The 15,000-nt window shown below is 31.7% G+C and overlaps 1 protein-coding gene across 3 annotated transcripts in view; it reads left to right on the top strand.

Annotated features, from left to right (window-relative positions):
* Positions 1–15,000, top strand: part of LOC135219297 (uncharacterized) — a 349,477-nt gene that overhangs the window by 318,339 nt on the left and 16,138 nt on the right. For all 3 annotated transcript variants that reach the window (XM_064255950.1, XM_064255949.1, XM_064255947.1), the window contains one exon: positions 3,414–3,539. In XM_064255950.1, coding sequence (XP_064112020.1) covers positions 3,414–3,539 — 126 coding nt within the window. The remainder of the gene's footprint in view (positions 1–3,413; positions 3,540–15,000) is intronic.

The following is a 15,000-nucleotide window of genomic DNA, read 5'->3' as shown; positions in this document are numbered from 1 at the left end:
CATAGGTTTCTATGTTATCCCCTTTAGGGATTGTGATAAGTCATTATGGATTCACAGGAAAATCTCTCTTGGAAAGATTAACATAGTTTAGCAATTTCCCATCGTATAAACAACACGAACCATATCATGGATTGGACTTCATGCCAACTTTTATACAAGAGCAGCTGTTGATACAAATGTCAGATGGTAAAATCTTCACTGATAAAATAGGATCAACCTTTCTAATGGTACCTGGAACTCTGACCATACAGACAATGTCTTTCTTAAGGCAACGATGATCCAGATTAAAACAACTGACTTAACCAACGTCAGCTTAGCGGCACCCGAGGCATCACCAAAGGGCATATCTCCAATGCAATTTCTGTCATTCACTACTTGATAACGGTGGGCGTCAGTCAACCAGAATATAGTCCTTAGCTTTAAAACAGAGTATTCCAATGGGCTTTACATAACTTTTATATTTATACATATATATATATATATATATATATATATATATATATATATATATATATATATATATATATATAAATTGTGATTTTCCTTAAAGGTTCTAGGCTCAAAGATGCAGCAGTAAAACGTTTTAACCTTCTGGTTTGAAGCAGTTCTTCTAGGATGTTGTTGGTGCTCTCAAGAACCGTTCATCATTGGTTGAGACTTCGACGGTAGTCGAACTTCTAAGAGCTTAATTCATTTCATAATAACAAAAAAGAAAAGGTTTAACACGGAGTGCCTCCCAGTTTTTCTTTGCCCAGAAGTCGAACGAGGTCCGTTCACTTAAGAGAATAGAATGCTACTGATGTTGTAACGAGTCATAATATATCTATAGGTCAATATACAATTCGCTCTGCCTCGGAAATATACCGAGTTAGAGGTAAAGTGAATTGGACATCAAATGGTATATGTAGCTTAATGTTAATGTGTGTACACACACACACACACACACACAACACACATACACACACACACAAGCACACACACACACACACACACACACATATATATATATATATATATATAATATATATATATATAGATATATATATATATATATTATATATATATATGTGTGTGTGTGTGTGTGTGTGTGTGTGTGTGTGTGTGTGTGTCATCACACTGATTAGAATAATACGAGTAAACCATCCCATTTTTATGACATACCGGTGGAACATCGTGTATAAAATTGCTTTGTCAAATGTTACTTTTTAGTACAAGAGAAAATCTTTACGTGGGAAGCCACTTCCAAATCAGGACGGAAAACCGTTCTATTCAGAATGACTTTCCTTTACTTACAGAACAGTTCCTCACGTCGTGGAAATCGGTGTCCACAAATAAATCGCCCGCTTGGTGGTAATCATTTCATTGAAAGAATATTTGTTTTCCATTAGTGCAGTGGATAAGTGGTTTTCAATTTCCATTTTTTATAGGCTTCTTTTTTTTATCCTTCTATGGACTCGCGCTAGAACAAAAATATATTGTTTTGGTGTAGATACGTTTCTTTCAGAATTGTTTTCTATAGTCAGAATTTGTAACTACTTAAAAAGTAGGAGTACTGAAATTCTTATAGCGTTACCGTAAAATAATTTCAATTTCATGTTATCGTAACAGTATCATTATTGTTTGCATAATGGAAAATTATCAAATGAAGGTTATAGATGTACATAATATATATATATATATATATATATATATATATATATATATATATATATATATATATATAAATTATATACAAACAAGAAAGTATGAATTTTTTTTATAAAAAAAGAATAATTTCTCTATATATCTATTTATTTATCAAAATCTTTCGAAATGTAATGTCTGCATTACCAATAACTTTAATCGCTTCAAATCCCTGACAGGAAAATCACAGGTAGACACTAAAAAAAAAATAAAATACAATAAAGTGAATGCTGGCGAACCAGTGTACTGAATGGGACCGGGAATTGAAAATCGATAATGGTCACTTCAAAATGCTTTTTGGTTGTTTAGTCGACAATGCAATGGCTGTGACAAGTGTTGTGGAATTGCGTTGTTTTTAAGAACTTTATTTTGTTAAAAAAATATTTTTTTTCCTGCTCTCTGTTCCTTAAGGATGGGGACTTTCGAATTGTGAAATTATGTTGTCTTTTTTTTTATTCTTAATATTTCGTGTGATTTGCGAAGAGAGAAATCGTGAAACTAAGTTCGTTCCCTTGACAAATTTAACTATCGGCCAGGGATGGTATCTGTGATAATCAAATTATCTATAATTTGGCTAATTGCCCATTCTTTTCGGCATAGAAGACACGTTCCATAAAATCTCTATTTATGGTAAATTCAATTTCGATCAGATCATATAGTTCAATACTATGCGCCCTAATTAGTTCATACTTTATCCTAACAGATAAAATCTATATCTCTTTGAGTTATAACTAGCCTATTTTCTAAGGCTGTAGTTAATCTCCAAGTTTCTGATACACAAGTTAATACCTGTAGGACCACCTGATCAAATACATTTCTTTTTAGAGAAAATGGCATTTTACTTTTCATAATCTCATTTTGTTTACCTAACGTTCTACATCCTATGCTTATCCTTCTTTTAATTTCGGTCTCTTGCCCTGAGGAAACACTTACTGTCTTTCCTAAGTACGTATATTCATTAAGAACTCCTAGAGGTTGGTCCATAACCCTTATTTGTTATCTGTCTGTTTTTTAATTGAACACAATCCTAGTTTTACTCATATTCATTTTCAGTCCTACATTTCTGCTTTCTCTATTCAAATCTAATATCGTCTTTTTGCTATTCCTCCAGATTCACTGAATAGAACTGCCATCTTCAAATCTTAATTTGTTAAGGTATTCCCCATTTAGGTTAATTCCCACATTTTTCTAATCTAAATTATTAAAAACTTCTAGACGCGTTGTGAATAATTTAGGAGAGATGCTGTCTCCTGTCTAACTCCTTTCTCAAGCGGAAACTTCTCGCTGTCTTTATGTAGTTTTAGGACTGCTGTACCACCCGTATAGATACCTTCAAGCGTTCTAACATAATATTCTTCTATGTATATATATATATATAGATATATATATATATATATATATTATATATATATATATATATATATATATATATATATATGTCTGTATATATATATATATTCTATATATATATATATATATATATATATATATATATATATATATGATATATAGATATATATATATATATATATATATATATATATATATATATATATGTATATATAAATTATATATATATATATATATATATATATATAAATATATATATATATATATATATATATATACATATATATATGCAATGATTTCCCTTTCCTAGTATTCTAAATAATAAGAGAATATAACGAATATATTAAATATCCGCAGACTATTGCCTCTTACCTTCGCAGGGTGACTGTCATCTTGAATTATATCAGGCCACGACGGACAACCTAATCCTTCAAGTGAGACACTCGCAGATGGCGCCGGGGAACAGGAATAGGAATTATTCCCTTTACATGATGCAAGAGGAACGGGTGAGTAGAGGGGAAAGTGACAAGAAAGTCACACTCGCACACACACACATACATACATACATACATACACACATACTGTTGTATTTCAGAATAAGATATTCATATAAATATTCATACACACGTATATATATGTGTGTATATATATATATATATATATATATATATATATATATATATATATATCTATATATATATATATATATATATATAATATATATATATATTTGGTAAAAATGTTCTGTTACAACAGAATTCCATCTAATAAAAGGAGCCCATAAAAGCAGCAAAATATAGAAAGAAAAGTACTATATTTCAGAGACTGCTGTCTCTCTCTTCAGGTACATGAATGAGAAAAGTTTACAGAAAAGGTGGTATTTATACCAAGAGATCCATCCACAGGTAAGCCAATTTAGGTCACCCCCGCTGATAATCTTCCTTTAATATTCTTAAGCGTTGGTTGAATGAAAACTTTGTCGACCACATCTGAATCCTATGCTCTTTTTGAGATGTTCATTACCTGCCTCTCTTTTTATTAGGGCCGATTCCATCATTTGACATCATCTTGTACCGGCAGTTGCTGCTATAAATTATATGTGACAAATTCCAGTTTATTCTATGGTTATGTTCATTTATATGGTTGAAAATAGCTGAGTTCTGTTGTCCATACCTAACTGACCATTTGTGTTGTATTAATCTCAGGGGAAGTGATTTTCCTGTAAATCCGATGTAAGATTGGTCACAGTCCTGGCATGGGATTTCATAAACCCTTGTTTCCTTGGGGAATGTCTTTTGTTGGATGTTAATCAGGGATTTGGCTAAAGTGTTTGGGTAAGTAGATGCAAAAGGGTTAGATTTTCCGAGGGTCTGAGTCACTGTCTTAATCCTGTCCAGGTGAGGAATTTTTATTTTTATTTTATTGTCGGGTGTCTCTTTGGTCTTGTTTTGAGGGAGTCAGTAGAAAATTACGTTTGGTTTGTGAATTGCTTTCTCAATTATATTGTCAGGATACTTTAAAGACGAAAGTTGTTCACAATTTAGTTCAAATTCTTTTTCCAGGAAATCTGGGGAAAAAATTTGTAAGACTCTTAAGAACAGGTTGCTGGCTACACCTATCTTGATAGCAATGTCGTGATAGCTAACGTAGTGAATGTATGAAAGTGAGAACGTTGGTTTTTGTATATGGTAAATTTGTATTCTGTGGTGTCTCCTATTATTAAAACATCACAAAAAGGAATTTTGTTGTCTGTTTCCCTTTCAACTTTAAATTTGATGCTGGGCACTAATGCATTTAATTTTGAAAGGAATTCATTAAAATTGCCCCACCTATTATCCCAAAATTTTAGAACATCATCTACATATCTCATCCACAGTATGTTTTTGGTGTTTATTGCATTTATTACTGTAGTTTCAAAGTATTCCATGTACAGATTGGCTAAACAGGACTTAAAGGACTACCCATACTACATGACATTGCTATCAAGATAGGTGTAGCCAGCAATCTGTTCTTAAGAGTCTTACAAATTTGTTCCCCAGATTTCCTGGAAAAAGAATTTGAACTAATTCGTAAGCAACTTTCGTCTTTAAAGTATCCTGACCATATAATTGAGAAAGCAATTCACAAACCAAACGTAATTTTCCACCGACCCTCTCAAAACAAGACCAAAGAGACACCCAACAAAAAAATAAAAATAAAAGTTCCTCACCTGGACAGGATTAAGACAGTGACTCAGACCCTCGGAAAATCTAACCCTTTTGCATTTACTTACCCAAACACCTTAGCCAAATCCCTGATTAACATCCAACAAAAGACATTCCCCTAGGAAACAGGGTTTATGAAATCACATGCCAGGACTGTGACCAATATTACATCGGATTTACAGGAAAATTCACTTCCCCAGAGATTAATACAACGCAAACGGTCAGTTAGGTATGGACAACAGAACTCAGCTATTTTCAACCATATAAATGAGCATAACCATAGAATAAACTGGAATTTGTCATGTATAATTTATAGCAGCAACTGCCGGTACAAGAGTCAGATGATGGAATCAGCCTTAATAAAAGAGAGGCAGGTAATGAACATCTCAAAAAGAGCATGGGATTCTGATGTGATCGACAAGGTTTTCATTCAACCAACGCTTAAGAAGATTAAAAGAAGATTATCAGCGGCGGTGACCTAAATAAATACCACCTTTTCTGTAAACTTTTCTCGTTCATATACCTGGAGAGAGAGACAGCTGTCTCTGAAATATAGTACTTTTCTCTCTATATTTTTCGTGATTTTATGTGCTCCTTTTATTATATATATTATATATATATATATAGAAGATATATATATATATATAGATATATATATATATATATATATATATATATATATTTTACACACGCACACACACACATACACACACACACACACACACACACACACACACACATATATATTATATATATATATATATATATATATATATATATATATATATATATATATATATATATATATATGAAATATGTAAAATGTTAACAGTTTAATAGTAAAAAAACGTGTGTTGAGTAAATTTTGATGAATATATTTTTTCTAATATTGGAAATTTATCAGGTTTCTTTTTAAATGAAACATAATAATAATAATAATAATAATAATAATAATAATAATAATAATAATAATAATAATAATAATAATAATAATAATAATAATAATAATAATAATAATAATAATAATAATAATAATAATAATAATAATAATAATAAATATGATGACTTGTCATTCACAGAAAACGTGCACTTAATATATGTAATCATAGGAAATCTTCTACGTATACTCAGATTTGACAGGAAACTTAGACAAGATATATTCAAGAACAGCACTTTATTGAACTTTTCCCTGGATTTTGCCAATATTCCCATATGTCGCGCAATTCACCATTCATACTGATTACGATGTATACTACATTTACAGAGACGCATACACACATTAATAACTTATTGCATCGACTAAAACAACAGTCAAATACTCACATTTTTCCATGACCCAAGTATTTCTCTTTCCAGTAATATGTGATAGTTGACACAAGCTATACTATCTAATTGCTGATGAAAGCAGTTAATACCCATGATATTTGACTATTGGCGAAATATGGCTGATGATAGTGACTAGCATTTGAAACCCACGTCTAATGCATAAACTGACTACCGACAAGCATCTAATGGCAATACCTAACTTCTGAGAATATCAATCTAATAGTCATATATGTTGTTGATAGAGGCATCAAATGACAATATCTGACTGTTGATGTAAGCATCTAACGTCAATTCCTAATCACTGATACACTGTATTTGGATGTTTCCACACGCATCTCATGGTAACCAGTTTCAATGCTCATACTTAACTGTTGATATAAGCATCTAATTAAACAGTCCGTCTAGTGCCCATATCCAACCGTTGACACATAGTACAGACAGGAAGAAGAGATTTCAGAATCCTTATAACTTTATTTTTCCTCTATTCGTGTTATTAGGAAATATGATACAAAAACAAACTTCTTTTTTCTCCCAGATATTTAAGTCAGCTCCAGATCTACAATATGAAGAAAAGTAACCAGGAAGTCGAAATCTGAGTCCTAGATCTGAGATCTTATCATTTCTTATTGGCTTTTCCTTGAATCTGAGAAATCGAAGGATGATTATCGCTTTTAAGTATTAAGGTTCAATTCTTGCTTTGTCTTTTATTTAGTATAATTTTTTCCACAATGTTCAGGTATTTCGTAATAGTTTATTTGTTCTCCGAAGGTGGAAGAGAAATTGATAAAGATTTGGAAATTAAATGGTGTAGAGATTAGGACTCGACCAGTTAAAGCTCTCTCTCTCTCTCTCTCTCTCTCTCTCTCTCTCTCTCTCTCTCTATATATATATATATATATATATATATTATATATATATATATATATAATATATATATATATATATATATATATATATATATATATATATATATATATATATATATATATATATATATATAGTATATATATATATATATATATATATATAATATATATATATATATATATATACATATATATATAGATATATATATATATATATATATACACGCACACACCGCACACATACTTATATATTAACGTCTGGCAGTAGACAACTGTAGGCCAGCATTGTTTGAACCCGTTATATCATCGTTGTTTTTCATTGTAGAAGAAAAGTAAGAGCATATTTGAAATCATCCTGGAAAGTTCTATCAGAATAATATTTTCGGTTTTCTCTCCAACAAATACCAAAGAAGTTAGCATGGTCGGATATCCGGCAGGATATTCAATTCAAAACGACATTTGGTTCAAACCATCCCCTAATATCATCATTAGTCTTCATTTCAGAAGAAAATTAAGGGCTTATTTGAAATCCTCGTGAAACGATCTGCCAGAAGGATGCTCTCATTTTTTCTCTGCAGATAATCATAAAGAAGTTAGAATGGTTAGATATACGGCCGGATATCCAGATCAAGCCGGCACCCAGATAAAAACCATCCCCTCTAAAAACTACATATGATCCAACTTCGGTTCAATTCGGTCCAGTAGTTCCGCCCTCTATAGCGAACATACACATACACATACATATACCTACATAGTCCGACCGTCAGCTTTATATAATATATATATATATATATATATATATATATATATATATATATATATATATATATATAATATATATATATATATATATATATATATATATATGTATATATATATATATATATATATATATATATATATATATATATATATATATATATATGTGTGTGTGTGTGTGTGTGTGTGTGTGTGTGTGCGTCTTGTCACCAAAAGTTGGCTGGAGGAACATAAAGGTGTCAACTCCTTTTTTTTAAGTGACACCTTGACACTCATGACCTGGCCCTCTTTTTCCTTGGAGACTTCGAGGGAGAAAAATGATTTACGGACAATATTTTCTACCAAAAGGAGACCTCTTTGTTCCTCGCTTATCCGTAAATTTAACTTTTTTTTTTATCTTAACATTTCTAAATATTTCGATTGAGTGACATTCCTCTCTTACTATTCAATTATCGATGGATAGATAAGGATGCATCTACTACACAAGTCATAAATTCACGTCGGCAACTTATCGCATACATTATTGCATACACGTTAAAAAGAAGATAGCAACCATAAGCGGGGAATGGGACCTCTTTCTTCCTCATGATCCTTATATTTAATATTTTTTATTTTAATATTTTCATTTTACGTGTCATTCTTCTCTTATGGTTCAATATTGATGACAAAATAAAGGTATATGTACACAAGTCATAAATAAACTTTACCAACTTATTCCATACATTTCCAGACATGTTGACAAGCTGACGACAATAAACGGTGAATGGAGACCTCTTTCATTCTCATTTATCTTTACATTTTTTAATTTTTATTTCAATGTTTTGATTTTTCCGTGGCCTTCATCTCTTATGATTCAATTATCTATGGAAAAATATGGTACATCTACTCAAGTCATAAATTCACGTCGGCAACTTATTTCATACATATTGCAAACATGTTGACAACAAGCCAATAACCATCAGCGTAGAGTGAACCTTTACAAATGTTGAATAATCATATGAGGCACCGGCTGAGACTTGCATTCAACATGTTTTATTATGTGGGTGATAAGTTTCGTATGTATGTTAATCACGTTTTTCTCTAGTTGAGGCTCTAAGTGTTAACCTAGAATACTCTTTCCTAATATTTTTATCTATCTATTTGTCAATTTGGTATCTTTTTACCAAAAAATGTATCTGTTACTTCTCTTTAAGAACGCCATACTCTTTAGACGCTTGAATTTCAAGTCAATGACCGCTGTGGGCCTGTTCCATATGAATAGGATTCATGTTCTGAATAATAATATCCTGTTCTTCTTCATTACTCGACCATTCATTGGCATCATATTACCTTTTTTCTTGGATGCTGCATCTTTTCTTGGATGAACCTGAAGTCTCAGTTATTTCCAAGTCGTTTAATTTTATAGCCTTTAGATAGGTTTTATTTTAAGGACATTTTTTTTTATTTAACTGAAATTTTCGTTCTTCCTTTCTTCTTTCTTCCGTCAACTAATTCAGATTTTTAAATAATTTTATTTCAGAGATAATAATTATTTCGCCGAGAATTTTTTGGAATCAGATTAGTATTTACTCATAGACTTCTCTTTATCTTAACGGATTTTATAAGGAGCGGTTTTACCCCAGGTTATATTTTCATCCCAAATATATTTAACGTCTGATTCTTTTTTTCGATTGCTTTCGCACACTTATTTATTCTATTTTCTATTTTATCAGATTTTTTAAATCTGTTCCATTCCAGTTGATGTTAGCCTTTTTTCATTGCCTTTATGATTTTTGGGAGGAAGATTAAATCACAAAATAAACAAACAGATGGATGCATAAACAAATAAATAAATAATAAAATAAATACAACATTACGACGGGTGTTCAATTGATGGCAACGAAAAGGAAAAGAAATAATATTCTTTTAAATGGAATCTTAGGGAGGAAGAGACGCGGTCATATCTTCAGAACAAGCTCTACGATATACTTTTTTTTTCGTGCAGTCTTAGCTTTACTATATCTGGTGCAATTGGCACATCTATGAACTGATCCATGTCATGTAAAGTACCATATTAGAAAGGAAAATTCACGGTGAAATCCTCCATAACTGCTTGGATAAGAAAAATCTTTTTCCTTCAGGAACTGAGTCCTTGAAATATAGGTCATTCATACCATCATATCTTCACCGCTAATTTTGAGAACAGATCCTAGTAATGTCTTTCTTTTTGTCCGAGTAACTTTCTACATTTTTCCTTCTGAATTTTTTCTCCAGTTCTCAAGAAATACATCCATTCAGGCGATTTTCGCCCACGTAAAGGAATGTGCACTTTCTTTTCTAAATAGTTATAATATTACTAAAAAAACTACTTCATTCTATATTCCTGAATTGTATAACATGCCTGTAAAACGAAAGCATATCACAGGGTCCTGGATCACTAAGGAGAGAAGCATATTACTTATATGGAGAATCTTTTTGTGATTTTCATATGTAATTTTTCGAATGGAAAATCTGTCTTTATATCACACGGTCCAGTAGGCCTGGAAAACGTCAAAATGGGTGCCAAAGAATAACAAAAGTTTACTAGAGACTAAAAGACACCTTTAAAGAACAGCATGTTGAAAGTTTTTTTTTAGAGAATAACTGTTCTTAGTACAGTCAAAATAGGTACAGAGTTAACACTGTAACAGATTCATAAACAGAATCGAGAGAGGAGAGTTCCATTTGCAGAGCAAGGACAGAGATGCTGTAAAAATAAACGTCTTTTACGGATCGCAAGATACTTATTATTAATAGATTATTAAAATATTGTGGAAAATAACAACACTTGGTACAATAAAAAGTTGACGAGAGTTCAACGTCTAAACAGAATCGAGAGGGGCCACTTGACTTTGAATCGGTAGACGAATAACAGAAGATGATCGACTTGTTTTACAAGATACTTATAACGAGCAGATAAAGGACCGTATATAATAACAACTATTAGAACATTAAAAGTAGACAAGATTTGAAAGTTTTAACAGATTCGCAAGTAAAATCGAGAGACGCGAGTTGAATTCGAATAAATAACACGAACAACAGATGTAAAAACAAGCGTTTTCGCAACATCCTGTACTTTTAACGAACAGATTGTTAAAAGATCATAGAAAACAACAATGTTTAGAACAATAAAATAGAAAAGAGTTGAAAGCCCCAACAGATTCACAGGCAAAACCGAGAGAGGTGAGTTATTGTAATGAGGAGGAGGAACACTAGAACATTTCTGATTTTCTTGTCGAAAGAACAACAAAATATCCCCTTCAAAGAAAATGATTCAGTGTGTGATATCCTTGAATATGTAAATACATTTTCCTTTGATTCATTTTTCCCTCGCTTTTTTTGTTTTTTGTTTTTTTTTGTGTTTTTTTTTTTGTTTTTTTTTTTTTTTTTTTTGTTACTTTTTTTTTTGCGTAGGAAGGGAAGTTATGATAAGCGAAAATAATCTGGCCGCTTTAAAAAAGTGAAAGAAACCGTAACGCCTGGAAAATTCCAGGCATTTTATTTCTGGAAATCCTCTTCTTTATTTGTGTTCCATTTTCTTTACTCGATATCACCGTCTTTGCACTTTCCTCTATTTCTCCAAGGCTATGATAACACACTCTCTCTCTCTCTCTCTCTCTCTCTCTCTCTCTCTCTCTCTCTCTCTGCCTGATTACGGTGTTATAAGAAAGTGCGACTTGATATTGAAAAAGACATTCTTCACAGTTTTTCTTCTTTGAACCAATAGAATTCGTTACTTAGTTCTACAAGCTATATGATTTTACCTTGACTTATGACAAAGAATTTTTAGCAACGAATTCTATTGGTTGAAAGTAGAAAAATCTGCGGAGAAAGTCATTTTTAACATCAAGTCTCACTTTCTTACAACACTGAAATCAAGAACTTAACGGCGAGACAGTCAGGCAGAGAGAATATATGAATACATGCAAATGTAAGTGGCGCGTATGTGTATCAGGGTATGAATGAGTGAGTACATGCGTTCACTTTTTATATGCAATAATATTTGCGTATACATGACAAAACTAGAAAATAAATCCAACAGCTATATTACAAAAAGCACTTATTGGCTTCAAAAGCTTTTTGCTTCAAGTTAAAATACCACTAAGAGATGAATTATGTTTGCCGATTTTACGAAGTTTTCGAAAGAAAATTTTCCTTAAAATGATTCCATTGTTTATAAATATGTCCGAAAGTGAATGAGAGTCACAGTAAATTTAACTGTGCCTTATATAACTTTCTCTGTCGTCATCAGAAAGGTTCAACTCGCCCTTTCTATGTTATGTATTCAGGAATGAGCTAAAAAGGAATTGAAGATCCCCTCTCCCTTCTTCTCTTCAAATAAATGAAGATAAATAATCAGAAATTTAAAATATACAAATGATAAACAGTGTAGTGGAAGGTCGGATTACCGATCACCTAAAATATCTCCTGTAAATTATAACATTCTAGCAAAGCAAAGAATGTTGCACAAAAATAATTATATGTTTACGTAAAGAAAAGGGAAGGGATGAATAATGAAGGAAAACGCATTATTCCGAGTGAATTAAGAAGAGGAAAAATTTGGACATAAAGGCAATTAGGACATTCGTATCAGTAATCAAATATCATTCTTGTCTTAGTAAATCCTTCAACCAAGAATCTGTTTTTTTTTTCTGGTCGTATCCTGACACTTTAATGATCTTTAGGCTAAATAAATAAGCTTTAGGAAAACTAGATCTTCAACGGAAAGGGGCACTGAGTTTTTACCTGGCATTCTTCACAAACAATCGCCCATGACATATTTGCAATGAACCTGGAATGATTAATATTGCAAGACTTCAGTGATATTGGCATAAGAGGGAGAGAAAAATAAAACAACTGGATAAGGTAGACTGAACAAAATTGGGCTTAATAACCAAGGAGTGATAACATATAAGTCTTCCGATGGTAATTTGAAGAATAACAAAATGAAATTGTCGATAGGAAACTAAGTTACCTGATCAAAGGAAAAAAAAGAGGGAAAAACATTATTGCCCTTTCACCTATCACCCAGCTTTTCCAAAATAATGATCAGCCTTAACCATTTGTTTATCTACGTATTTATACACCTATTTATCAAAATACAATCCATGAATTCAAACCAATTGCTCGTGTCATTAGCAAATATACTCAAAATATACTTGAGGTACTTAACCTTATCCAATACTAAAGAAACAATCACTCTCGTCACTACTCATTTAAATGATTTCTTAATACATATTTTATTTCAATATAATTTCCCGACTTGTGTTCTTATTTCGCAATTATGTCAACACAACCAGTAATAAGTGTGACGGCTGATGTCTGCTCTTGAGGATGATAAATGATAAATCCTTTTTGAGCTTATTTGTAAATATGAAAAAAAATAGTTGTAAATAAAGGGGAATTTTCCTGAGCCTGTGTTTGAAGTTTGAGTTTAATTTATAAATGTAGTATCAGTCATGACATCATTGGCATTGCGTCATTATTACAAATTTCCTTTTTATGTATTCTCTCTCATCTGAAAGGTACAGATTGTTTTGCTACACACGTAAAGATACAAAAAAAGTACAGTGGACCTCGCAGGAATTTGTTCATATCTCTCTAATTTCAACTAGAAGGTAATGTTAACAACACATGTAAAGAAAGAATAGATAAATAAATAAAAACTATAGCAGACCTCACTAGAATACCAAGTCAGGCAATTTTCGTAAAATCCTGCAAACGGGCTTATGTGCAGTGAATTATGCAAATGGGCCTCAGCTGTATTAGAAATGCAGATGGAATAAAGGGGCCCATTTTGACTCTTTTACTTTCAGAAGTGTTTTTATTCAGTTGTTTTCCTTGTTTATTTGCTTTACATCATTGTGACTCCTTTCAAAAAATAAAGCCATATAGCTTAGATTATCAGGTTAAGCTATAGGAATCCTTCAGTTTGCTGAATCGATATAACTGCCAAATTAATGTGTAAGACAGTTTTTGCTTATCTGTCTGTTTTGCATAAGCGCGTCTCCATTTTTTTTCTCTCTTTTTTTTTTTTTTTTTTTTGATAAAAGCATCTTCCTGAGAGTGCTAGGTAAACTTATAAGAATTCTTCACAGTTCACTGAATAGATATATCTGCCAAAATCATCTGCCAATCTCTGTCTTATCAAAAGAACTAAAATAAAATCAATAAATGGCGACGTTCCAGTGAGGAATAATGGATATTGTTGATAATAAAAGTCTGTTAGTTCGTCAATTGGAAAATATGACTTTTACTACTTTCTGTTTTCTTAGCGTGAAATATAATGCAAAAAATTTATCTGACGTTCATATAAGTCAAAAGACACAAAATAGGCAAAAAGATTGACGCTATGATAAAATTTAACAGGATATCTTTAATTTCTGGATAATTATTTAGTTTATTACAAAAATAATCTTTAAATCATGAATTCAGTAATGAAATCCCTTATTGACCTTGAATGCACCATGTCGCTCAAGTCATCAGTTAACTTTTCAATTATTCTCTTGGGGAAACTAATATTGAGTTTGATTTGACTGAGGACAATTCGGCTACAATGTCAAGCAATGGGACACTCAACCGTTAGTGCTTTAATTAGTGAAACGAGGGTAAGTTGGGGTGGCTGGATGGGAAGAAATGAAGGGAGGTCAAGTAAATCTAAAAAGTGGATGCTGTTAGGAGCCGAAGGTACACTGCAAACAATTTTTAGCAATGCCTTCAGTTCACCATGTAAGGTGCAATGACTGTAACACCATTCTACTGGGCAATTTCACATACATATACAAATAAAATAT

Source organism: Macrobrachium nipponense, chromosome 1, assembly GCF_015104395.2.
Source record: "Macrobrachium nipponense isolate FS-2020 chromosome 1, ASM1510439v2, whole genome shotgun sequence".
NCBI lineage: Eukaryota > Metazoa > Arthropoda > Malacostraca > Decapoda > Palaemonidae > Macrobrachium > Macrobrachium nipponense.
Note: the sequence above shows the minus strand (reverse complement) of the source record. Positions and strands in the feature narration are given on the sequence as shown.